We start from the raw sequence: 26,016 nt of genomic DNA, 5'->3' as shown, positions 1-26,016 counted from the left end.
AATCAGATATAATTTTTTTATAAATGGTAGAAACAGAGTTTTCTGCACTGTATTGAGAGACAACTTTATGGGTGACAATTACCTAAAATTTCAGAAAAAAATCTTTAGAAACAAAAAAGATATTACAGAAAATAAAGTGCTGGGGTCCGCGCGGACCCCAGGTGTACTGTTTAGGGTTAAGCAGCCCAGCGAATTGCAATTTCATAATACATGTATTTTATCATATCAAGTAATTATAGAAGGGTTCTGAAAGAGCGGAGGGGATGTTCCACTAAATTGCACTCGACCAAACAGTGAATACGGAGTGTTAACGAACCGGGCTTAGAATCACATGCTGGTTGTGAACGAAAGAACTACAAATAATTTAAAACCTACCAAACGCATACGTGTACTGATTTAGCGTATTAACGGAAACATTGTATTACATTAAAAAACAACTACTTCAAAGTTGTTTTTTTACCTGCGCCGAGAACAACGTGCTTGTTGAACCGTAGGAGATGCAGCAGTTTGAGTGTCCCCACACAAGCCAAGCAGCCCAGCACGTACGTGTTGATCTGGTCCCAGTACGCCGCTCTGCGGTACTTCTCAAACGGCCTCTCAGCTGGCTCTGCAGAAATCATGGTAATTTACTTCTTATAGGACATTAAGGATTTGAATTTCGCAATTTCCATACAGTATTTGACAACAGAGAATGTGTATCTATCGGTCTCTAAAATATCCAACATTGATCTAAACAATTTCTATTTCCAGAAATACGTATTACTTATCATTTTGTAAAACTCTAACATGCTACTAAGACAAAACAGTTGTACAACAACACTATTGACTTACCCTTGTTTGTCCCTGGCTTTGACTGGAAATCGAGGACAATATACAAGGTGTACAGCATGACCCCGACCTCAGCTAGAGAGAGGAGCGCCAAACCCAACTCTACACAGCCCCAGAAGGTCTTCAAGTACAAGCTCCGTAGCTTTAAAATTAAGTCCACTGTAACAAAGGAGTTATACATCAAATTCAGGCCCAAAAATGACATATCAAGTCTTGTCTAGACTACTAGTAGTAGCTGAATATATTAGGGCATAGTAAATTGTATTATTTTGTGCTATAACATAAAGTCGCACTTAGCATGTCCCAACCAGTTCTTTTTGTTGCTTGAAATACATGTCGAAATCTGCAAGGACTCGGACACCTATCGTCCTATGGAAGTGTACTATTATTGGCATTGAATATACGAGCCTAACAGGCAAGAACGTAAGAGATATCATATGTGCGCTCACATTCTCTGAAAACGAAGTACAAGGTGAAGATGATGAAGACTCCTTGGAAGCCGACCACAACCCAAGCCCATGTAGTCTGGAAGCGGTAGAGTCGGACTGTAGTGATGTCCACACGGGGATAGGCCTTCCCCATGGCAGTGAACTCAGTCAGCAGGCTCACCACGGAGAACAGGTTGGCGTGGGGATTGTAGACCGTCATCTCGACGAAGACGGCTCGGGTGTAGCGGTCGATCCACCCGCTGGGCTCCAGCTGCGCGACGGTGGCCAGGACGGCGGCGGGCGTGGTGTTGGTGACTGTAACGAGTAGCCCCGTCCAATAGGTGGCATGTGTTCCTACTACCGGTACGTCTGTAACAGTCGTATGATGCAAGAACGTTATATCACAAAACAGGAATAGGCCAGACCGACGTGATATGACATATGTGTAACTAACCACTTAATGAATCTAACCACATGTACAAGTATCGCCATTTGGGTTGAATTGAAAACACCTATAAGTACGAAAAAAACTGTCAAGTGTAATTTATAGTACCTGGCGAATGACGGTATACCCAAGGATTGGTGTTATTTTGCACCAGTAAACTTGAATTGTCGTCAGGTGTCTCCGACCAACCCATCCCATAGCTGTTGCTGTCGTGGGATGAGTGCGAGTAGGCATTGGTGCAGTCCTTGAAGATGTGTTGAACTTGCCAGGCCCTCTTACATAAAGGATCTGTGGGCACAGTGAGATATAGGATGATCATGTCGTACCATTTAGTAAAGTCAGTGAACAATCGAGACTAATTTTAGTTTGCGGACGACAAACAGGTCCCGGGCCTTACTGAAAGTTTCTGTCGTATAGGTTTGTAAAAGGTATGCATACCTTCTGCCACCCTCAGCTGTCTTATCCTGACAGGTCCGACCACATATGACGTCTTGTCAGCCATGAATCCATCCGGTTCTCTGTTGTCATCATTGTACCACCGGTTGCCGTATAATGCAGGACTCAGTGTGTATCTTACAAAGTTCCAAAAGCTCTCCGCGTCGTCCACCTGTATAAGGAACACGGTATTGATATAGTTTGCAATGTTTCAACCTGATGCCCATTGAGTTTAGTTTGTATCTAGTCTTTTGTTATACCTTGAATTTGAAACAAACTGAAAACGACCAATGTCACCTGATTTATCAACTGTACTCGCCTTTGTGAAGGAATGATCCCCTCCGTCGTCCACAGTCTTCCGAAGATGTTGAGTCATGTGGAACATGCCTGTGTCACGTGGCCCGTTGGCAATGACCACTAGCACCAGGACGAAGAGGAAGTAAAACGCAAACTCGCACATGGCCTTTTTCATGCTGATCTCGACGAAACGGCGGACTCGCATTTCTGCCAGCTTTGTTGAGTCCGGTGGTTCTTCACGGCATTCCTTTACAGGTGTCGCCTGTAGGATGGGAGGACATTTCTCATGACTGTCTACTGACGACGGTTGATATTATTTGAAACTTACAAATTTGTTTTTCAGATGCACCAAATGACTTTGGACTTATGTGCCATGTGGTGTTTAGAATGAGCATCCCATTGTAATTTTAAACTCATGAGTTACTGACTCAAATTCGAGTTACTCCACCTTGATGGTTGACAGGTAGGCGCACACTTCCTCGTAGTCCAGCGTTGGTGTCTGATTTTCTGCGTCGTCATGAGGTTTCTATAAGTCGACAGATGAGCATTAATATAATGTCATAAACTTACAGAGTACAAAATTGACATGGCGTAATATGACGATACCACATCGTATTTGTGGTGCCTATGTAGATATAAAACTTTTACTAGAGTAATAGAATGATATCCACCTTTATCAACTAATTCTTTATATAACTGTAGTCATCACACTATTTTTGCTTGAAATCCATAATGTACTTGCTTGGGTAGTGACTCTCCCTACGTATGATATCACCGACCACATATTTTTTCTTTCATCATTCGAGATATGCAATGAATTAGTTCACTACTGATAAACTACTTAAAATAATGTTGGCTGAGATACTTAATTTTACCATTCCGAGATACCAAGGCAGCTTTATTAACACTGTATAGTTCTGTACATCACCTCAATTGTTGTTGTGTACGTACGTAAGTACGTTGTAATCTGTGGGATCCTTACCCTCAGCACCAGCGTGAGTCCGACGGCCAACAGAACCACCTTGACGGGCTGAAGGACGAAGAGATCCGCGAAGAAGGAAGTGAAGAAGACGAAGAGCCACTCCTCAGCTTTCTCCCTGCCGTATGCCTGGCCGTACAGGATGGTGAAGAATGCAGACACGACGCAGCTGGCAAAAACCAGGAACCAGGCTTGGGGAAACAGTGGGGATTAGAAAGTTAAACAACTTGTTATTACATAGAAACATACTTTCAAAAAGAGGAAGCATAACACTGACCCTCTGGATGGCCTGCATTGGGCAGTTCTTACCATGGTTAAAGCAAAAAATACATCTAACCTACATGTATACGTCTGTGGCTAAATAGTCCTTGTGACAATGGCAGTATCTGTCACATACTTGTATGTTACGTCTGTGAGACCTCTCAGTTCTCAGTGAGCTATACAACATAATGTACAGTCTATCTGTTACAGTAAAAGTACCTAACCTTAAAGTATTTTCTTTTGATCAGCATTTCTTACCTATGAAAACGCACCACCACGGAAGAATACATCCTTTTTTCTTGTCCTCAGTCATCTTGCTATCTGGAAGAAAAAAACAAAAAATCCTTTTATGATTAGAAAAAGTGTATTTATCATTCTAACGATGACCAAGGATCCGATATGAAATTTAGAAGGCAGCTTCTATTATGAAACATGAAAAATACCACCCACCACTGTATGGTTGTCTGTAGAAGTCCCAGGCCTTGTCAATTTTTTTGAGCTCGATTTCTTCAAGACTTACGACGTCTGAATCTGAAGTTATCGAGGAAGCTGCAGATCGGAGAAATATGTTATGATTTTTGGTACGCTATGAAGACTATGAGAAGCATGAAAAAGTACAGAAACTACACAATGAATCACTTTTTGTGACATTTGAATACACCTTACTAATTCCTAACACGGTTATCTACTTAAGAATATTTTCATGAAGTTCCACTTTATTCCACTTTCCATATCAAAATTAACTAGAGTTCCACGATCTCATACCTTCGCCAAATGATGTTAGCCTTTATGACTAAGAAATTATAGATTAAAATCCCCCTGATTGTGCAAATAGGATCCTATATCGCATCAATTATATCTGTTGATCATATTCTACACCAGAAGACAGTCTTATCTTATCAATGCATGCCATTATAGCATGTCCTCATAAATCATGCAAATGAGGTCATTATTTGAATAAGTTATGTTTAATTATGTTCACCTTCACATTACTTTCAAATGTCCCAAGTATGAAATTCCTCACATTACCAATATGTAATTCTAACTTTTTCTCATTAATTATGCAAATTAAGTCTTCATTTGCATAATCGATATCTGCCTGTATTTCTGCCGTTCTGAATTACATATGTCACAAGCTTGAATAGTCCTATCATGGAATGCAGCTGATTTATAGAATTGCCTCAATAATTATGCAAATTACATTAATATTTGCATAATTGTAATATCATTATGTCAAGCATCACTTCAGCTACCTGCATGCCAAAAATCACGATGATCCATCAATCGGTTCTAGAGTTATCCGCCTTTAAACATTTTTAACCAAATGCCCCTGCAGTTCCAGAGCAAGCCGCTAGAAGGCCCAAACTCACGTCACTTGTTCCCCAGCACAAGAGCTACCTACCATCCAAATTTCGTCAGCCTAGCATGTCTTGATCACGAGATATCAAAACCGGAAGTTCAGCTGCAGTACCATAATAAGCCGCTAGGGGGCCCAAAATCTAATCAGTTCCACGTCTCATCAAGACCTACGCACCTACTAAATATCAAGACAATCCATCCAGGCGTTCTTGAGTTATCGTGCTCACACACACACACACACACACACACACACACACACACAGACACAGACACACGAACGCCTCTGAAAACATAACCTTCTTGGCGAAGGTAATCAGTCGTGCCATACATAGTGCATTTATGATATCTGATCGTATCTACAATGTACATGGCTGTACGTAGTTTGATGTCTGATTATTTTAAGTTTTGATTTAAAATCATCACAAACAACCATTCCATACTTGACGTTACAACAATTTACATGTTCCCGAGTTTTACTTGTAGCATATTTTCCTACCCACCGCTTGAACCACGTTGATCTTTGGCCTTCCTCTCTGGTGGAGATGCAACATGGCGGAAAATCTCCACTATGGCCAGGTTGATGGGGAAAATGATGAGACAACTTTGCACAGCGATCATGAACTGCAAGTAGTGTGAAATCAATAAGTCATGAATCATATCTGTCATTTCAGTTTTTTTAATTGCAAATATATTGTTAAGTTTTATAGTTAGCTGGATTGATTGACATATTCTATACATCCACTAAACTTTGAGGCAGCTGCCTCTCAAACACACCCAGTTTGTCATTTTTCTTTTTCTAACATGGAAAACATTGGTACCTGGGCCCACGACATCGGGATCTGTACTTTGAAACCAAGGATGTCGATCGGAGGAGGCTTGCTGAAGTCATTTTCCCGTTGAAAGAACGCGATGTTGGTGACCATGGTGCAGAGTAAGAGGGAGAGGCAACAGGACACCCGCTGGACACGAGTGAAGGGACTGTAGGCAGGTCGTCCCAGCACCGAAGCCCACAGGTGACCATCATTGAAGGCCTTTGGAACACGGAATGAATCATTATTGTAGGAAATCCATAACAGGAATGACACGGAGGGTTCTACTGTAGACAATATCAAACACCTGAGGAAAAGCATTGCCACAAGACTGTCATAATACCATATACATGGGTGGGTATGGGTCCCCAACTTACACAGACTTTAGCAAGAGAATATAATGAAAACACATAGATATTTTTGCAGTACTTTTGGATGGATGGTTAAAATATGATCCCATGACTGTACCTTGGATGTTCGTGACCCAAAGACGTGCCTAAGGGTCGACAGTTGTTCGTCGGTAGCCGACGTGAGCAAACAGTCCACCCTTCCGTCGCCTTCCTCCACAGCTAACCATCTGTGATGCGCAACAAAAACTGCATTTCAATTACATGCTTCAGACACGGGATAGAGTAGAGAAAACTAGAAACATATCACTTGGCGTGTCTAATAACCTTAGTCCACCCTTTGTCTTCATGTCGTGTAATCATATTGTAAAATTCTGCTCTTTCTAAGTTTTAGACGTATAAATCTTTGAACATTTCCTCTGGCACAGAAAAGAGTACTTCTTGTCATCGCTAAGGTCTTGCAGGATGATTTTGTCCAGGAACCTGTGGATTGGACAAACAACGACAACGGAATAAGATACAGCGCACAACAGTGGGCAACAAACACATGAGAGAGACTAATGGCGTGACAAGTTGTGGTTTAGTGTAGGCAAATATATCAATGCGTGTTTAATGGTCTGCAAATGTTTGGACTTTGTATTGATGATAATTCCGGGTAGTCATTGATAAGATCAGATATGAGATCAGATGCTACTCAGTCCAAAGTACTCGCCATGATGGGCAAGGTCCTGTGTTGTCATGCCAGACATGCACGGCGTACAAGGATCCCAGGTGACGACTTGTCGGCAGGATGAAAGTGTCTACACCTCCCTCCCGGAAAATCACGCGATCACGGTCCTCCAGTTCATGTGGTCCAGAGGTGCCCCCCTCTCCCATCAGCGTCATAAAGACCTATTGAGAGATGTTTTGGTAGTGTTTGAATGCCAAATGGACAGGGCATATATGAGATGGTGCATCTTATATCCTAAAAGATACCACTTCGATAACAACATAAAATGACAATAGCTATAAATGTAAAAATGTTCTAGTAAAGAAAGGCGTATGATACTTACCCTGGCAGATGTGGACGACTCGGATCTCGATCCCGTCAGAACTGTGATCTGGTAGAAGTGATCGTGAAAACGTCCCTGATCTCCGCGAAGGATCGTTGCCCCAACCTAGGAAAACATAGCAGAGGGATATAACTACTGTTACATACCGCGGTGTTACATGCAGAAGGCTGACATAGGGGGCGATTTCATGTTCCGCATGGGCTAGGGAAGCTAATCTATTCCCAGTAATTCGTAGGTAACTATATACAATTCCATAACTCACAGCCAGATGGACAAATTGTACGTAAATGCCTTCCTGCTTTCACCAATGTAAAGCCTTTCGGGTCCCCACATCGATTTTCAGGAAGTATGCATTGCTATACTGTCTGTAAAGAATAAAGCTTTATGATATGATTTAAACGATTTAACTTTGCAGTGATGATGATGATGTCATGATGAAGAAACGATCTCTAAGAAAAACCTGAACGCAGCGCTATCGTGGTTCGCATACCTTCTTTGAATCTTGTGTGTCTTTTCGCCGGGCCCAGATCACCACGAGGATGTAGATCCCGAACAGAACGCTGACCGCGATAACAACGACTGGGTTCTCCCTTATGTTCACTAATGAAGGGATGTTATATTGCAGTCAGGAAAAAAATTTGATTCCAGTTACGAAATGACATGAATGCAGATAGAGGCCTTGGCGGCACTTCTTTCAGGTCCTCAATCCTGAGATATCTGAGCTGATGTCCGTACGTGTAATATGAATGAATGAGCTTGAATGAGCCCTAAGAGGTGTTCACCTTTTACTGGATATTTTTAATACCTTTTATGGCGATCATTGGGTGTTTGGGGGGTTGCATTAGATGTGTGTTGTTTGCTCTTACGTGTTTGAAGCGCTTCGAGGATGTTGAGTTTGTTCGGCGCGACGAAGAAAGTAAAGCCGGACCCAAACGCTGTCAGATGGTTGCACCGGCAGTGGGACAAAGCGGCGCTGCTGAGAGGACCGGGCTGTACATGGACAAGGAATCGGAATGAAAGAAAAAACAACCTCTATGTTATCATCCTCAAATGTTGTTTTTGTATTTTGATTACATGATACAGGCTTTTGACAGAGGTTTGCTTAATCGCTTATTTTATCATAGCGATATTATGATATCCATGTTTTTTTTTTCGGAGAACACAAACCTGGCAACCGTCTGATTCGAAATCTTCTCTCTCCTCGTTGAAGTAGAGGCATTGTGTGGAGTAGATCTGAAGTGTGTAGTTCAGGGTGAAGTTCTCTCCCCGATCCTCAGGAGAAACCGAGGGGCTTACATCGCCTTGTTCAGTATGCGGTACGTGCTCCACCCCTAAATTGTGTAGAAAGACATGTTTTAACGAGTTTGCTCAGTGCCAAGCCACACATGCCACTTCGCAATGCAATATTTCTCCTCCGCAGGCAAGCTTGACTAACTGGCTCAATAGGGTAATAATGGTTTACTAAGGCTGCTATTTCTAATTCTTTGAGTGTCTTGCTCATGAGCACAAGATCGGCAGGATTTGAACCTAGGACCTCAAGGCTCGGTTAATGATGGCAGGATTCGAACCTGGACCTCAAGGCCTGGTTCTGAACCCAACATTCTGGTGATTACTAACCCACTTTTGTTGTGAAATATTTGCACTGTGTAAGGAGGTTTTGATACATGCATAATATGTGAATTAGAACTAGAATGCCGCACTTTCTTATTTATACAATTTTACACAAAATACATTTTATAGCCATGTAGGATTTTGAATGGTGTGTGCGTTAATACCTAGGTAGTGCGTGTACTCCATTGGTTCCGTAGAGTCTACGTCATTTCCGGGTATGAACCACGTCCACCGGTCAGCTGTCATGGTTTCAGTTGTGCCCAGTGACAGGGTGAACAGGTCAGCGTCATCTGTATATTATTACATGAACATCACGTTTTTGTAATTCTATGTAAATTTGAAGTTTGTCAAAGTCGTCTACGTGCAAAGCTGGCGTGCTTTTCCACCCACAACAGTTCTGTACTCTTAGAAGTAACCAAATACAGTACATGCTATACAGTTATTACAATTTGGCAGATGTAAACATTGTATAGAGTTTGATGTTAAAAAGTTAGGACTGATGTAAAAAGTTTTTCGATGAAGTACAGCTAGCTGCCGCCGCGCCGCGTGCCCGCGAAGCTGGCGTGTTACGCCGAAGGGCAATTATACCGGCTGTGTATGGAGATACAGATATAAACCTGATAGTGGCAATGTTGTGTTCCTGTCGAACTCGTCAATCCGGCGTGGTTCGTCCCCTCGCTTCAGGTACAGTCGGACAGACACATTCACCAGATGAGGCGTCACGGTGAGGTGCAGGGACCTCCCCTCAGTCATGTTGAACTGGTGAGTCTGTAAAATAACAAGCATCATTTACCGGAAATGCAACCATGAGAATGTATATATGGGTCTACTTGATGGGTCGCTGAAAAAGTGAACAGCGAAATTTAGGGCTATGTACTAGTAATAATATCCTTTTTTGTTGGAGACGAAACGGGCAATCGGAATTATACCTTAAATGAGTCTAGGAAGGATGGTCTAATCGTTTGTACAACAAACATGCCTTTGTAGACTTTTTACGGTAGGCAAAACAGTACTGGCCAGAAATCTTTTTGGGGTAATTAGTAATTCTAGAAGTAAAAGATCGCATAGTTACACGTATTGCGTTGCTCCCAGATGGTGCTGTCCTTCCTAGCTCGGTCATTATTCGTCCATTCTGGGATGACTCCGACAAGCGTCGGGTGAAAACCTCCACAGGATCTGTTAAGTCGCGGATCTCCAAAGGCCTGCCATTCCGCAAGAACTGTAGCCCTCCTACTTCCGACTTGACATCGTCAGAAGTGTTGGTAAAGGCATAAGGGTTCCGCGGTGTCTTGAAATTCTTGAAAACATAAAAATGGATTGGTTGAGATGAAAACTCAGATGATCCTTACATGAGCTAACTACACAGATACCTAGGCTGTGTTTTAATACACAATCTCTCACTGGCTGGAGTAAAGGAGTGGGTGATTAAAAATCTAGCACCAGCAAAGAAAACCATCTTAATAAGAATCTATATCCCAACCTCTATTCCGACGTCTTCCTTTGTTTCACAGCTGTCCCCAAGCAACCCTGACAAGCTGGGTACCACGAAAAACGTAGAGCTTCCCAGTTGGTCATTTGCCCGGAAAACCTGCGGTTGTCCGTTGGTAGAATCACACCGCTGTTTTTCAACGGCCAAGTTAAATTCACCGACAGAGAACGTCGTCGGGCTCTCCCCCGGGACTTTCCGGTCTAGTACGGCAACATTCAACTTCCCGATTGCATTAAAAGTTGTCTGTGTGGCAATTTTGTTCTGTAAACGAGACGTTTGCAAATTAGAAATGTGAAGATACGGCGCCCCTTGAAACCTTGGCAATTATTTTCCAATATGCAATTATTGTAACAAACAAAAAACCTCCCGTCAGTATCCAGATAGGAACTTCTTTAAATTACTACTAAATATCCAGTGTAGTGTCTCTTGGGGAATAAAAAGCAGTAAGAAACCAAAACGTAATTTGATAGTATAATGAAAGTTGTTCCCACCTTGTCCAAGCGACGGCCTCTTGTTTCAGATGATGGCGGTTCTTTGCTCTTTGTAGCAGAGGCTGTTGAAGCTCGAAGTATGTTCACACAAGCTGTTGGACCAAACAGAAAAAAAATAGGTCATCTATGAGTAATATATACATATTATATATACATACAGACCCTACCTAAATAAGACGTCAAAACCCAATTGCCATGATTTGAAGATAAGAGCAAACGTGCGCTTGCCTCTCAAAAGAACCGATGCCGTTTCCTCCAGTCTTTCGGGACCTACATCTTCTCTTTCGGGTGTATCAAGAAAGTTTGACATCTGCAGCACAGTTTTAGCTGCAGTCTCCTGAAAAAAACCCAATAACATTCCACACTTTATGGTTCACATATGTACATGAAACGTTATGGTAAATTGTCATTAGCCTTTACATTTAATTGTAAAAATATGTAAGCAGCATGTGTAGAGTCCAACATGTTTTATCGAGCTTCAGTGCATAATGACTACCTGGTCATGGCCTCTTGTATCCTGTCCATTGTTTCAATTTTTGACAAGCCCGTCAGGTGGTCGCTATGAACGGGTTTGACTATACACACATGCTATGGATAAGCTGGAGTTGTGTCGGTAAACACAAACCTGAGATTGTGGAGTAACCTGTTCCTCCAAAGCCGTTGCCAGGCCCAAGGCACCAGCCACCTGGTCGACGTTGTCCAGACTCTGAACTGGAATCTTTGTCATTGAGTTAATAAGTCCGTCACGTGCCTGAATATAAAAGTAAAAACGTATAGAAAATAAGGATAGAGTGAAAGAGCAGAATCTGAAAAATTGATATTGTAACAAACAAACGCTAACAGGCTAACAGGCTATCGGCTGTTATAATTAAATATCGTATAGTACAATAGCTGCATGGCAAGTGGTAAGTTTTCTTCAAAACTCGATACCAACATAGTTTAAACATAGTTCATTTTACAATCTATCCTTGCCCAGCATAGGGGACATCCGATGGCGGAAAGGACTGTAACAATCAGCTTCATTTCCAGGGTACCTTTGAAAGTGTATCGTCGCTGTAGCTGGATGTGTTTGCTGCGTTGAGGACAGAACTGAGACTGTTGGTGAGCTGAAGGAGCCCGCCGTTGTCCCCATTGTCAAGTAGATTCTCCAGCGTATCGTCAAGGCTGCTGAGCTTCGCTTCCGTATCTTCCACACTCGGTTGACGGACCTTACAACAGAAGGATGGAAAAAAGATTAAAGACAAATGTTTTTGGGTGAGTAAGATAGAAATTTTTCAATAATTTTGAAAGCTCTGTGATGACTGTGCATGAATTCAGGTCGAGCTTCAACCATCATTAGTCGGCTTAAATTGTTGTATCACTACTTTTACAATAAATTGAAACGAAACAAATACATTCTGACGCAATGGTGTCGAGTACAATCATTTTTAGTTAGAGTAAAGTTACACTCGCCTTCATGACAAAACTCTCCTATTGGAACATACCCTTGAATGGTTGGCATTCGGAATAAACTTGCACATAAATCTCACATCACATCATCTTACCATCACAGCTTCAACTTTACCTGTACTTTGATATTTCTGATAATTGATGTTGCACCCAAAGCATCCGATACACGAACTTCTAGTGTGACGTTGAAGTCGCGATGTTCCTGTCCCGCTGGAAGAAGCTGGGGTCGAAATTGTTCGGTCTGCGACGAAAGCAGGGAATTCATCAATGATATGATTGGGTATCCTATCTGCCTGCTTCTTTTATTTACACTAAAACACATGGGCTTTAAAACAACATAGTAGATGGCTACTTTTGGGAGTAGCACAGCGTAGTAGGACGGTAAAAACTGAGCAGCATGCTTGATTGTCGGATTGCGTACCATTACTGTTCAGATTACGACAGGGTCTACGTTCGAACCTAAGTCCAGAACAGTTAGGTTGAACAATATTGCTATGTACATGAAGAATTTGCGATAAATGTATCGAATTAAGTGAATATATGTGGAGAATGAATAATATAGCACCCGGAGACATGGGAGAACATAAACGAAAGGATAAATAGATAATTATTATATAGGGCACATGTTCCATGTAAGACATCACGAATTTAGCGGGGCGCGCATCCAGGCGCGCGGGGTTCTTCGCGCTCACTTCCCGATCGTATTTGCCATGCCTGCCCGGTATCACTGCGCCCAGTGCGTACCAGTGCGTACCAGTGCATACGAGTGCGCCCAGTGCGTACCAGTGCGCCCAGTGCGTACCAGTGGCATAGAATGTGAAATATCACAAGAACACCCGTCACCCAAATCACGAAATCGCCAGGACACGTAACCATAGTTTCGCGGCGTAGCGTTCGTGTAAGCTATCGCGAATCCGCCGGCGAATGCACTTGGGTACACGGCGCCAGCGTTGACACAACCCGACACGACAGCGTCCGAGCGTGCGGCAGACACAATGTGCGACGCATCACGACCAGCAACGCATCACGAATTTTGCGGGACACGCCAGACTTGCAATCCGAGTGATGCTGCGCCGAAATTGCGATAGACGTTCGCGACGCATTACGACCGGCAACGCATCACGAATATGCGGGACACGCCAGACTTGCAAACCGAGTGATGCTGCGCCGGATTTCGATAGGCGTTCGTGACTGCTATCACGAAATCGCCGGCAAACGCACCTCACGGGTACACTGCGTCGGTACACGGCGCCAGTTTAGGCTGCCGTAGTGAAGTCACTGTAGTCAGTGTAGTGAAGAATACCGCGAGAGGTGACAGATATGGGAAGCCCGATTTTGTAGTGGCAGTACCTGTAGTATCTGTAGTCAGGATGATGAAGAAAAGAATTTGGGCTGCTGTAGTGAAGTCACTGTAGTCAGTGTAGTGAAGAATACCGCGAGAGGTGACAGATATGGGAAGCCCGATTTTGTAGTGGTAGTACCTGTAGTATCTGTAGTCAGGATGATGAAGAAAAGAATTTGGGCTGCTGTAGTGAAGTCACTGTAGTCAGTGTAGTGAAGAATACCGCGAGAGGTGACAGATATGGGAAGCCCGATTTTGTAGTGGTAGTACCTGTAGTATCTGTAGTCAGGATGATGAAGAAAAGAATTTGGGCTGCTGTAGTGAAGTCACTGTAGTCAGTGTAGTGAAGAATACCGAGAGGTCACAGAAATGGGAAGCCCGATTTTGTAGTGGTAGTACCTGTAGTATCTGTAGTCAGGACTGTTAGAAACATGAAGAAAAGAGTTTGGGCTGCTGAAGTGAAGTCAGTGTAGTCAGTGTAGTGAAGAATACCGCGAGAGGTGACAGATATGGGAAGCCTGACTTTGTAGTGGTAGTATCTGTAGTCATAACTGTTAGAAACATGAAGAGTTTGGGCTGCTGTGGTTAAGACACTGTAGTCAGACTGTAGTGAAGAATACTGAGAGGTCACAGAAAAGTGAAACGGGCTTTTACCAGTAGTGACAGTTGAGTGGGCCAATGCAAGTTAATATTGACATGATATCTTGTAATTTATACCTTGGATTTGTAAAAATAATAAACTGTTGATAACATTTAAATCAAGAAGCCAAAAGATCTGTCCATAAATATATACTATCTATCTGTCAGTCACACTGCAAGAAAAGTGGGATTCACCTAAATGTGTAATTACTTTATCCAAGTTGTAATAATCGCTGGTAAATATGATGTGCAATATTTACCCACATATAACATATATTTACACGGTAAATTTTAGTAAATGTTTAACTCACTGTCTAAATCCAAAGAAATAAAATACATAACAATGGGTTGTCTATGCATCCCGCAAGGATTTCGCAAAGCTGTTCCCTTGTTTAAAGCGTACACTGGGGGGCAACCCTGAATAAAGCTGTAAATAGGGGCGCGCTACTGAATAAAGCTTTAAATAGGGACGCGCCCCTGAATAAAGCTATAAATAGGGGTGCGTCCCTGAATAAAGCTGTAATTAGGGGCGCGCCCCTGAATAAAACCTTATTTAAGCTAAGGTCCCAATTACGCCGGTGCCCGTCGGGGATGTAGCCCCGGCTGGCCCAGGCCGGGTTCAGGAGTCGAGCGGGCATCGTCTGTCGTGGTCACAATTAAAAGTTTCCTTCAGTAGCATTGTGTTAGAAATTTTGTCACCCTCTTTGGTCGGTATCCGGCAGGCACCCGGCAGGTACCCAGCAGATTCTCTGACGATGTCTTGTATTGACCTATACGTAATGCAGAATTCACGTATTTGTTGTGATCATTTGATCTGTGAGGTCACACATTTTACCCGGGTTTACGAAGTACACACCTTTATTCTGTTCATCTGGTCTGTGACGTAGGAAATGTGTCCCGGTGGAATGCCGGCAACCGGAGGGGTACCTCCCGGTGTTCTCACGATGAGGTCACGGCGTCTTGTTGTTAGCGGGGCCCGGGTAGAATTTAACTCAGAATTAAATTCTTATCGGGGCCCCGACGGGCCAAAAAATATCCCGGTAGCCGCAGGGTGCCCCGTGGGGCCACGTCGGGGTCCCGCCCGAAAGTGGTAAAAACAGCCCGGGAACTACCCGCCAGGGCCCCTTTTCCCAATTGGGACCTTAGCTTTAGGGGCGCGTCCCTGAATAAAGCCTTATTTAGGGGCGCGTCCCTGAAAAAAGCTTTAAATAGGGGCACGCCAATGAATAAAGCCTTATTTAGGGGCGCGTCCCTGAATAAAGCTTTAAATAGGGGCACGCCAATGAATAAAGCTATCAATAGGGGCGCTCCTCTGAATAAAGCCTTATGTAGGGGCGCGTCCCTGAATAAAGCTTTAAATAGGGGTGCACCCCTGAATAAAGCTTTAAATAGGGCACGCCAATAAATAAAGCTTTAGATAGGGGCGCGCCTCTGAATAAAGCATTATTTAGGAGCACGTCCCTATCTAAAGCTTTAAATAGGGGTGCGCCCCTGCTAAATAAGACCGAAAAGGCAATTTTGGCTCAAAAATGGGAAATCGCTAAACGATGAGCGTTTTTTTCCAAAATACATTCTTCAGGTGCGCAATGACCCACCGACATCATGTATGCAAATTGGTGATGTTTCAGCATAATTTGCATATCTGACAGCGAAAAAGCATTTTTGGCTCAAAAATGGGAAATCGCTAAACGATGAGCGTTTTTTTCCAAAAGACTTTCATCAAGTCGTCTTTATATACTGTAGAAATCAGGTGCGTTTCACGTGCGTTGTACGTGCGGAGAAATTGGTACAGTGCACGTGTGTTCTGTGTCATTGAGCTGGTGAATTGGGATGTGCTACATGCGCTGTCCGTGAGAACAGTTCACAAAGTCAGTGCATTGTACGCCCCGTGATAGATTGTACGGGGAACGCGCGTCGCCCGTACTCGCACGTACGGGTGGTGAATCCGCAAACCGCACGCAGAGAAAGTTTTACATGCACTTAAAGTTCTACGGCGTGTCTGCGTGCTCCCAAATACGTAGGATTCAGTACGGAGGCGATACTCACCACTTACGGATCCCTACGATTGCCCACGTTTTTGTGCGTAGACAGCACTCAGATGCAAGTACGGAAGGTTGAGACCGATTTTGTCATCTTAACAATGGGTCTGACTACCGTGAGTACACCGACTACGACTTCAAAAGACCGTCTCGCGTTTATGTGACCTCTATATCTCACTATTCTTCACTACACTGACTACAGTGACTTCACTACGGCAGCCCATACACTTTATGTTTCTAACAGTCCTGACTACAGGTACTACCACTACAAAATCGGGCTTGTTCCATTTCTGTCACCTCTCGGTATTCTTCACTACACTGACTACAGTGACTTCACTACAGCAGCCCAAACTCTTTTCTTCATCATCCTGACTACAGATACTACAGGTACTACCACTAAAAATCGGGCTTCCCATTTCTGTCACCTCAGGGTATTCTTCACTACACTGACTACAGTGACTTCACTACAGCTGCCCAAACTCTTTTCTTCATCATCCTGACTACAGATACTACAGGTACTACCACTACTAAATCGGGCTTCCCATTTCTGTCACCTCTCGGTGTTCTTCACTACACTGACTACAGTGACTTCACTACAGCAGCCCAAACACTTTCCTTCATCATCCTGACTACAGATACTACAGGTACTACCACTACTAAATCGGGCTTCCCATTTCTGTCACCTCTTGGTATTCTTCACTACACTGACTACAGTGACTTCACTACAGCAGTCCAAACTCTTTTCTTCATCATCCTGACTACAGATACTACAGGTACTACCACTAAAAATCGGGCTTGTTCCATTTCTGTGACATCTCGGTATTCTTCACTACACTGACTACAGTGACTTCACCACAGCAGCCCAAACGCTTTTCCTCGTGCTTCTAACAGTCCTGGCTACAGGTACTACAGGTACTACCACAACAAAATCAATCGGGCTTCCCATTTCTGTGACCTCTCGGTATTCTTCACTACACTGACTACAGTGACTTCACTACAGCAGCCCAAACTCTTTTCTTTATCATCCTGACTACAGATACTACAGGTACTACCACTACAAAATCGGGCTTCCCATTTCTGTGACCTCTCGGTGTTCTTCACTACACTGACTACAGTGACTTCACTACAGCAGCCCAAACTCTTTTCTTCGTGTCAATATGAAGCATTTGTCGCTCGGTCGACAGGCCGTGCCTGTTACGCAGAATCTTGATGCGTTGCCGGCCATGATGCGTCGAATGTCGTGCCTACCTCACGCTCGGACGCCTTTGTATCGGGATTTGTACACGCTGGCGCCGTGTACCGACGCAGTACTGTACCCGTGAGGTGCGTTTGCCGGCGATCTCGTGACAGCAGTCACGAACGCCTATCGAACTCCGGCGCAGCATCACTCAGTTTTCAAGTCTGGCGTGTCCCGCATATTCGTGATGCGTTGCCGGTCGTGATGCGTCGCGAACGTCTATCGAAATCCGGCGCCGCATCACTCGGATTGCAAGTTTGGCGTTTCCCGCAAATAAGTGATGCGTTTGCCGGCGATTTCATGACAGCAGTTACGAACGTCTATCGAAATCCGGCGCAGCATCACTCGGATTGCAAGTCTGGCGTGTCCCGCAAAATTCGTGATGCGTTGCCGGTCGTGATGCGTCGCACAGTGTCTGCCGCACGCTCGAACGCTGTCGTGTCGGGTTGTGTCAACGCTGGCGCCATGTACCCAAGTGCATTCGCCGGCGGTTTCGTGATGGCTTACGCAACGCCCCGAAACTTTGGTTACGTGTCCTGGCGATTTCGTGATTTGGGTGACGGGTGTTCTTTCACATTCTTTTCCACTGGTACGCACTGGTACGCACTGGTACGCACTGGGCGCACTGGTACGCACTGGGCGCACTCGTATGCACTGGTACGCACCGGTACGCACTGGGCGCAGTGATACCGGGCAGGCATGGCAAATACGATCGGGAAGTGGGCGCGAGATACCCCGCGCGCCTGGATGCGCGCCCCGCTAGATTCGTGATGTCTTACATGGAACATGTGCCATATAGTCTACATACAACATAGAAAGACGTGGGTATCTACCGTTCCCGTATGGAGCAATGTGTAGGCGTTGTCACCCACATCGTTGTTAAAATAAAGACTGTAGACCAGGGGCACATCATCATCGTCGGCTCCTGAGGAAGAAACCAATTGCAACCCGTAATAATAGCATTATGAGAATGCATTATGTTTCCCTTTGAGAATACTTAAATACCAAATGATTTGTGCTGAACGTTTGGGGGTTTGATTTACCTTTGCACCAGATGTCAAACTGCGTTATCGTTGAAAAACCTGACAAAGGACTGACCGCACAGGACCCGATTGTAGGGGGTTTGTTGACTCTGAAACTGTGCTCAGAAAAACCGGTTCCCCCAGGTGCGACGTTGGAAGTCACATTAATCCGGAAGGTGTAGCTTTCCCCTGCCTGGAACAGGACAGAGATTATTAAATCAAAATAGTCTAGACTATACTATCTGCTAACCGTGAATCGTACTCATCATGTACTGACTGAATCACTAAATGAATGAATGTACTAATACTAGTATTATTACAAGGATTAAGCCAAATTGAATGAAGACATACGTAAAGGACGGTACCTCAAAAATGTTACTTCGAACCACTAGGTTCGGTGACGTGTTTCCGGTTGTCGTGTCCACATCCCAGTCGATGTGCTTGTCTCCCGTCAGGGTCCAGAGGTATGTGGTGTTTGCTGTCGGGCAGTCGTCACACTGGGTCACGAGAACTAGCCTCTCAGATGGGCTGACTTTGGTTTCACAGTTTGCAGCACACCTATGGGATTACCAAAAAGTACCACTAAAAACACTGATGGAAGTCACGCATTATTAAGCATCAGTTCATTAGATACTGCATATATGTCAATTTGTGTGTGTTTGTAGCACGTATCCTTTTAATATGAATCGTCTTTTATAGGTTTCTCATACCTGAAATAAAGAATTAATGAATTAATGCGTACTCCCTGTGAGATGGTAAGCACAGTTCCTACATATCTTCATCAAGTTTTTGGGCGATAAGAAGACAAACAAGAAGAAGCACACCTTAGCTCTATAATGCAGAGAACACGTCTTACCGAATGGCGATGTTGAGGACAACCCCGTCTAGTAGGGTGACTGACTGTGAGGTCCGTGAGGAGTTCCTCCCGGGAAGGCCGACCTCGACCGTGAATGTCACGGTGTCGACACCATTAGAAAATGACGCAGTCTGAAGTTCATATTCAGCGTCACTTTGTCTGGCATCTGGGAATATGTCGTTGCATGATGTCCCTACAAAACAGTTATCGATATATAAAAGCGATCGAGTTTTAGTGCTACCAATAATTACGTCCATTCCGGACCATGGCTGCCATATGGTATCAATCAAAGTTAATACGTTAAGTTAATGTCAACCGCTCATATCAGAAGAAATGGTTCCGACCTTCAGTTCAAATCTTTATTCATTCGTGCCTTAATAATTTGTGAGTCATCGTGAGAGACTTACCATTAATCGTTTGACAGGTCCAATGAAAAGTGAAGTTCCTAAGGTCGTCGATGTATTCATCCGGATCATACGACTCTGATGCGTTCAGTACCAGAACACCATCCCGACTGACAGATTTAGCCGAGCCACCGGCTATATACGCAACAGGGGCCGATGGTGTGATGACAAACCACTGTTTTTGTACCTTTGACTTTTTATTTCCAGTAGTCGGAAAGTCCATGGTAGCGTTCAGCTCAACAAACGTGAAGCCATAGCCCAAGCTGTTTCCCGGAATTGTGATGTCTTGCGAATCACGCACGACTTTGTTAGGAAAGTCCGGTATCTGCACTACGTTACCCATTGGGTCATGTTGGAAAATGTTCCACTCATATGTGACGCGGTAGGTCTGACTGCAGATGACGTTGATGCGGCTCCGTATGGTGAAGGCTGTCCGCCGCGCGATCTTCACTGCTGAGGATCCACTGCTTCCTCCTCCAGACAGGCTGATGTCAGGGACGCAATCTGTCAAAATACATTTGATCACAAGGAAAGAAGTTGGACATATATCATTCTTTGAAATTCATCACATACATTAAACCATGATTTGGGTATGAGTGTCATAGAGCTAGAGGGAGGATGTGTGGATAATGTTTAGTGCATATTTCAGTTTTGTCCTTTTGATCGTGCAATGAATTGCCAACCGGATATAGTGCTTCGCATGCCCACCCTGCAGCAGAACGTGCAGAACTAGAACTAGACTACACAGCAACTTGAGGACCTGCACTTTTAGATCTTCGGACCTGAAGAACCAGTCATCGTCATCGCATGAAAGCGTTGCTGGTGCGTTGCAAACCTTGTTGATCCGTGCATAGCTAATAACTCGATATGTATGGACGAAGTGAAGTTATAAATAGAGGCCTGCCAATGTCCAACATTGGAGAATGTAAAAAATGTAACAGCTTAGCCATAAAATAGCAACTTACCAACGCATGTAGGCTCTGTAGCACTCCAGGTCTGGTCCGACTGGCATGTTCGTTGTTTATCACCACTGATCTCGTATCCAGGGTCACAGTGATACGTAACGACGTCCCCATAAGAACTACCGCCGCTGATGTTGCCGTTAGAAGGTGCCATCATTTGTTGGCAGAGCTTTTCTGTAAGACGGTTAAACACTGATGTCAGATATTAATATCTTTTATGGGACAGTAATCAACCACACACTACTACAAATAATACAACACGTAAATTAATTTCCCTGGCTTGTAGCGATTTTTGTCACCAACATTGTGGTCTAGGACATGAGCAGGAAGCAATTGATACGATAAGTGCTGTTAAAGACCATTATTAGGTGTAATGAAAACTTTGCAAACAGATAATCAATTCCGATACAAGACAATGATGTCGAAGGGGGTTACTTATACTTACTGTTGCAATTAGGCTGTACACCCGACCAAGTCTGGTTGGCCTGGCAAGTTCTGTTTTCAGAACCGATCAGTTCGTATCCTTCGTCACAGGAAAAGGTGACTGTGTCTCCGTACAGATGACCCTCTGTCCTGGTGGCGTGGTCTGGAAGCGGTAACTCTGGGCAGGCTTTTCCTAAAAAGACGCATATGATCCTTTAGTTATGAAAGGCTATGTGCAATCTGGGACATACGGATTGCCATATACAATACCATAAAGTCGAGAGTGGTCACAATGTACTGGAGCAAAGAAACCCAAGAAGGTACCTGCCACTATATATGAAAACACCACTGTTAAAATTGTCACTTACTGGAGCAATTGGTCTGTGCACCCGACCAAGTCTGGTTGTCCTGGCAAGTTCTGTTTTCAGAACCGATCAGTTGGTAGCCTTCGTCACAGGAAAAGATGACTGTGTCTCCGTAAAGATGACCCTCGGTCCTGTTGCCGTTGTTTAGAATCGGCAGCTCTGGACAGGCTTTTCCTAAAAAAACGCACATGATGGCCTTAATTTAAGTAGCTTTACAAGTATTAAAGGCTACGCTCCATGTCAGACATATTTTTTTCCAAATACAATACGAGTGGTCACAATCTACTGGAGCAATGAAACTCAATAAGGCACTAGTACCTACCGCTATGAAAACAAAACTGTTAAGAATGACCACTAACTGCTGCAATTGGGCTGTACACCCGACCAGCTCTGGTCGGCCTGGCAAGTTCTGTTTTCAGAACCGATCAGTTCGTAGCCTTCGTCACAGGAAAAGTTGACTATGTCTCCGTAAAGATGACTCTCGGTCCTGTTGCCGTTGTTTAGAATCGGCAGCTCTGGGCAGGCTTTTCCTGAAAACGCATAAGATCCCAAGTAGCTCTCCAGACATATGTATTACCAAATACAACACCATAAAGTCAACACCGGCCACAATCACTTGAGCAAGAAAACACGAAAAGTACCGACCACTATGACCACGAGACTGTCAGAAATTACTACTTACTAGAGCAATTGGGCTGTACACCCGACCAGCTCTGGTCGGCCTGGCAAGTTCTGTTTTTCGAACCGATCAGTTCGTAGCCATCGTTACAGGAAAAGGTGACTGTGTCTCCGTAAAGATAACCCTCGGTCCTCTTGCCATGGTTTAGCAATGGCAGCTCTGTGCAGGCTTTTCCTGGAAAAAAGTATATGACCCTAATGAGTAGTTTTACTAGGTATAAAAGGCTATGCTCCATGTTAAACATACCTGTTGCCAAATAAAATACGAGTGGTCACAATGTACTGGAGCAATGAAACCAAACGAGGTACTAGTTACTACCAATATGGAAACAAAACTGTTAATAATGGCCACTTACTAGAGCAATTGGTCTGTACACCCGACCAGCTCTGGTCAGCCTTGCAAGTTCTGTTTTCAGAACCGATCAGTTCGTAGCCATCGTCACAGGAAAAGGTGACTGTGTCTCCGTAAAGATAACCCTCTGTCCTGTTGCCGTTGTTTGGCAATGGCAGTTCTGGGCAGGCTTTTCCTGAAAAAGCAAATATGATGGCCCTAAGTAGCATCACTACTATGAAAGGCTACGCTCAATGTCAGAAATATTTATTTCCAAATACAATACGAGTGGTCCAATGTACCGGAGCAAAGAAACCAAAAGAGGTACAAGTTACTACCACTATAAAAACAAAACTGTTAAGAATGGCCACTTACTAGAGCAATTTGGCTGTACACCGGACCAGCTCTGGTCAGACTGGCAGGTTCTGTTCTCAGAACCGATAGGTTCGTAGCCTTTGTTACAGGAAAAGGTGACTGTGTCTCCGTAAAGATGACCCTCCGTCCTGTTGCCGTTGTTTGGCAATGGCAGTTCTGGGCAGGCTTTTCCTGAAAAAACAAATATGATGGCCCTAAGTAGCATCACTACTATGAAAGGCTACGCTCAATGTCAGAAATATTTATTTCCAAATACAATACGAGTGGTCAAAATGTACCGGAGCAAAGAAACCAAAAGAGGTACAAGTTACTACCACTATAAAAACAAAACTGTTAAGAATGGCCACTTACTAGAGCAATTTGGCTGTACACCGGACCAGCTCTGGTCGGACTGGCAAGTTCTGTTCTCAGAACCGATAGGTTCGTAGCCTTCGTTACAGGAAAAGATGACTGTGTCTCCGTAAAGATGACCCTCGGTCCTGTTGCCGTTGTTTAGAATCGGCAGCTCTTGGCAGGCTTTTCCTGAAAAAAAAAACGCACATGATGACCTTAATCTAAGTAGCTTTACTACAATGAAAGGCTACGCTCCATGTCAGACATATTTGTTTTCAAATACAATACGAGTGGTCACAACGTACTGGAGCAATGAAACTCAACAAGGCACTAGTACCTACCACTATAAAAACAAAACTGTTAAGAATGACGACTTACTGTTGCAATTTGGCTGTACGCCCGACCAAGTCTGGTCGGCCTGGCAAATTCTGTTCTCAGAACCGATCAGTTCGTAGCCATCGTGTATTAACACATACCGATTGTAAAAAAAAAAAATTCAAGCAGGCTGTGACAGAAGAAACTGCCTAGACAGCATTTCTGTAACAAGACTGATAACTTTTGCACGACACGTGCACGGCTATCCCAACAATGTCCTCAGTTTGCGGTTACAGACGTATGTGACCGGGCCCAAAACAATGTCTGTTGGCCCAAGTCTGTTCAGATAGAGATATGGCAAACTGCGTACGTTTTGATAGACGCTTTTTTCATACATTCTAAAGTTAGCTTACCTTGGCATGTTGGAGCAGGATGACTCCACGTTCCGTCAGCTTGGCAGGTAGGTGTAGCTTGGCCGTTCAGTGTGTATCCAGAGTTACAGGTGAAGGTGACCCCGTTCGGGTAGGAGACCGCTCCGGTAGGAGTCACCGCTCCGTTAGCTGGGGCCGCCCGAGCCGGACATTGTACCGCTACAATGGGGAAATAATGACAGTAAATTGTAACTGGAGAACAAATTGTGGGCAGGGGAATTTCGGCACTTCGTTTATTATGCAAACCACTAATATAAACAGCTATAATAGTGCTCGCCCCCGATGCGTGGTCATACTCAGTAAAAAGGATACCATTATATACAACGAGGAGCGAGGCTTTTAACTATAGAATTAATAAATAAAATGCAATAGATAAAAAAAATATATATGACCGAACAAAGCTTTTGATAAGATTCTTTACTCCTCGGTTTTAGCTGCATTAATTGCATTTGCCTAGAAATAATGATTAGCTCAAAGTTTTCTCACGTGTGCATGTTGGAACAGGATTACTCCATGTTTCGTCTGCTTGGCACGTGGCAGAGGTAGCGCCGTTCAGTGTGTATCCCTGGTCACATTCAAAGGTGACCGTGTCCTGGTAGGACCTAGCTCCGATAGGACACAGGACTCCAAACGGTGGGGCCGTCAACGCCGGACATTGTCTCGCTGCAAAAAGTTCAACAGTTTTGGTTAACAGCCCTTAATACCCACTTCGCATTAGAGTCGCAATGAACCGGGATGTGATCTGAATGGTATACTTAAGTATTTCTGAATATTTGATGTGAATTCTAGAAATTTTCGCTACATTTCAAATATTTGCACTTTCCATGTGAACCAGGTGTGTAAACTCGAAGTGGGAAATGTCGAAGGGCACAGTGTGGTTTGAGTAGTAGAACCCCATTCTGAGCATTCCAATGACGTTCGAAACATCCTGTTGCGCAATTTTGCCGATTCTTCATTCCACCTGGTGCTGCTTAACTCATGCTGATCAGGAATAAGTGTGACACATATTGTTACATGGAGCGAAAAAACGCCTACATGATGCGTACATGTGGTGCCTCTAGGTACTCGTGTCAAGAAAATGGTCTATTTTTTATCAGCATTTATTTATGCTTAGGCGTATGCTTCATATTGTATTGTATGTTATATCATACCCGGGCCGCGATAACGTTCGATAACGGGTTCCGGACCGGCCCGTACTTTACGGTACGGACTGGTCCGGAACCCGTTATCGAACGTTACATAGAACGATGATTCAAACGCGTTTTGCCCTAACCGTGTGAGCCGCTTTCAAAAATTCGAACACAGAAATCGGACGTTGGAATGAATTTCGTTGCACTTTTTAGTTTAGGGACACCAAACTTGGGCTCATTTTGCATTGAAAGGCACGTTTTCTTGGGTGGGTATCGGCCGTCGGGCGATCCGACTCGCGGTCGGGCCGATACCTCGGGCGATACGGAATACCCCGTATTGTATTCTATATGTATTGTATTGTATGGTATTGTGTTGTATTACTTGGATGAAAGTCGTCTTACGTGAGCATGTTGGAACAGGATGACTCCAAGTTCCGTCAGCTTGGCACGTCGGAGTAGCTTGTCCGTTCAGTGTGAATCCCGAGTTACAGCTAAAGACGACCCCGTTCGGGTAGAAGACCATCCCGGTAGAAGTCAACGCTCCGTTAGCTGGGGCCGCCCGACCCGGACATTGCACGCCTATAATTGACATCTTATTCAAGGATTTATTTTGTACTGAAGATGCGCAAAAACCAGACATTCTGTATACCGTCTTTTCGATATTGCTAATTAATGCATTTACCTTCTAATACCATCTTCACCATACGGTGAATCTGTCTAAACTACTGAAGTTCAATGTTAGCATACATACTTGAAAGTCATCTTACGATTGCACGTTGGAACAGGATCACTCCATGTTCCGTCAGCTTGGCAGGTCGGAGTGGCAGCGCCGTTCCGTACGTATCCCGAGTTAC

The 26,016-nt window shown here is 44.0% G+C and overlaps 2 protein-coding genes across 2 annotated transcripts in view; both read right to left on the bottom strand.

The window, feature by feature from the left end:
- Window positions 1–6,405, bottom strand: part of LOC109465086 (polycystic kidney disease protein 1-like 2) — a 10,019-nt gene extending 3,614 nt beyond the window's left edge. Inside the window, exons 1-13 of the mRNA XM_019762229.1 lie at window positions 6,310–6,405; window positions 5,851–6,063; window positions 5,533–5,653; window positions 4,124–4,222; window positions 3,932–3,994; window positions 3,416–3,603; window positions 2,882–2,959; window positions 2,456–2,695; window positions 2,140–2,308; window positions 1,810–1,989; window positions 1,278–1,625; window positions 832–987; window positions 461–607 (exon numbers count right to left, since the gene is read on the bottom strand). Coding sequence (XP_019617788.1) covers window positions 461–607; window positions 832–987; window positions 1,278–1,625; window positions 1,810–1,989; window positions 2,140–2,308; window positions 2,456–2,695; window positions 2,882–2,959; window positions 3,416–3,603; window positions 3,932–3,994; window positions 4,124–4,222; window positions 5,533–5,653; window positions 5,851–5,955 — 1,894 coding nt within the window. The 5' untranslated portion in view covers window positions 5,956–6,063; window positions 6,310–6,405. The remainder of the gene's footprint in view (window positions 1–460; window positions 608–831; window positions 988–1,277; window positions 1,626–1,809; window positions 1,990–2,139; window positions 2,309–2,455; window positions 2,696–2,881; window positions 2,960–3,415; window positions 3,604–3,931; window positions 3,995–4,123; window positions 4,223–5,532; window positions 5,654–5,850; window positions 6,064–6,309) is intronic.
- On the bottom strand, window positions 6,086–26,016 carry LOC109465076 (sperm receptor for egg jelly-like). The gene is made up of 33 exons (XM_019762217.1): window positions 25,930–26,016; window positions 25,565–25,741; window positions 24,519–24,695; window positions 23,305–23,475; window positions 22,954–23,124; window positions 22,604–22,774; window positions 22,252–22,422; window positions 21,929–22,099; window positions 21,573–21,743; window positions 21,227–21,397; window positions 20,785–20,955; window positions 19,823–20,323; window positions 19,416–19,608; window positions 18,925–19,117; window positions 18,581–18,752; window positions 18,371–18,462; window positions 12,396–12,521; window positions 11,866–12,039; window positions 11,457–11,582; window positions 11,060–11,168; window positions 10,832–10,923; window positions 10,332–10,601; window positions 9,924–10,148; window positions 9,469–9,619; window positions 9,016–9,141; window positions 8,408–8,571; window positions 8,107–8,230; window positions 7,731–7,840; window positions 7,241–7,345; window positions 6,901–7,079; window positions 6,627–6,671; window positions 6,310–6,418; window positions 6,086–6,148 (listed from the first exon to the last, which is right to left on the bottom strand). The coding sequence occupies exons 2-33, from the start codon at window positions 25,683–25,685 to the stop codon at window positions 6,086–6,088; spliced, it is 5,115 nt and encodes a 1,704-aa protein (XP_019617776.1). The 5' UTR covers window positions 25,686–25,741; window positions 25,930–26,016.

This window comes from Branchiostoma belcheri, unplaced genomic scaffold (genome assembly GCF_001625305.1).
Source record: "Branchiostoma belcheri isolate BF01 breed outbred unplaced genomic scaffold, Haploidv18h27 scaffold147, whole genome shotgun sequence".
NCBI lineage: Eukaryota > Metazoa > Chordata > Leptocardii > Amphioxiformes > Branchiostomatidae > Branchiostoma > Branchiostoma belcheri.
Note: the sequence above shows the minus strand (reverse complement) of the source record. Positions and strands in the feature narration are given on the sequence as shown.

Bases quoted from the DNA above. Each gene is read 5' to 3' on its own strand.
- LOC109465076 (XM_019762217.1), bottom strand. From the start codon at position 25,685: ATGGTCTTCTACCCGAACGGGGTCGTCTTTAGCTGTAACTCGGGATTC. The intron at 11,583-11,865 runs GTACCCTGGAAA...TTTTATATTCAG, and splicing joins GCGACGATACACTTTCAAAG to GCACGTGACGGACTTATTAA. The intron at 6,149-6,309 runs GTACAGTCATGG...GCTTTTCCTCAG, and splicing joins TTGGGTCACGAACATCCAAG to GTGTTTGATATTGTCTACAG.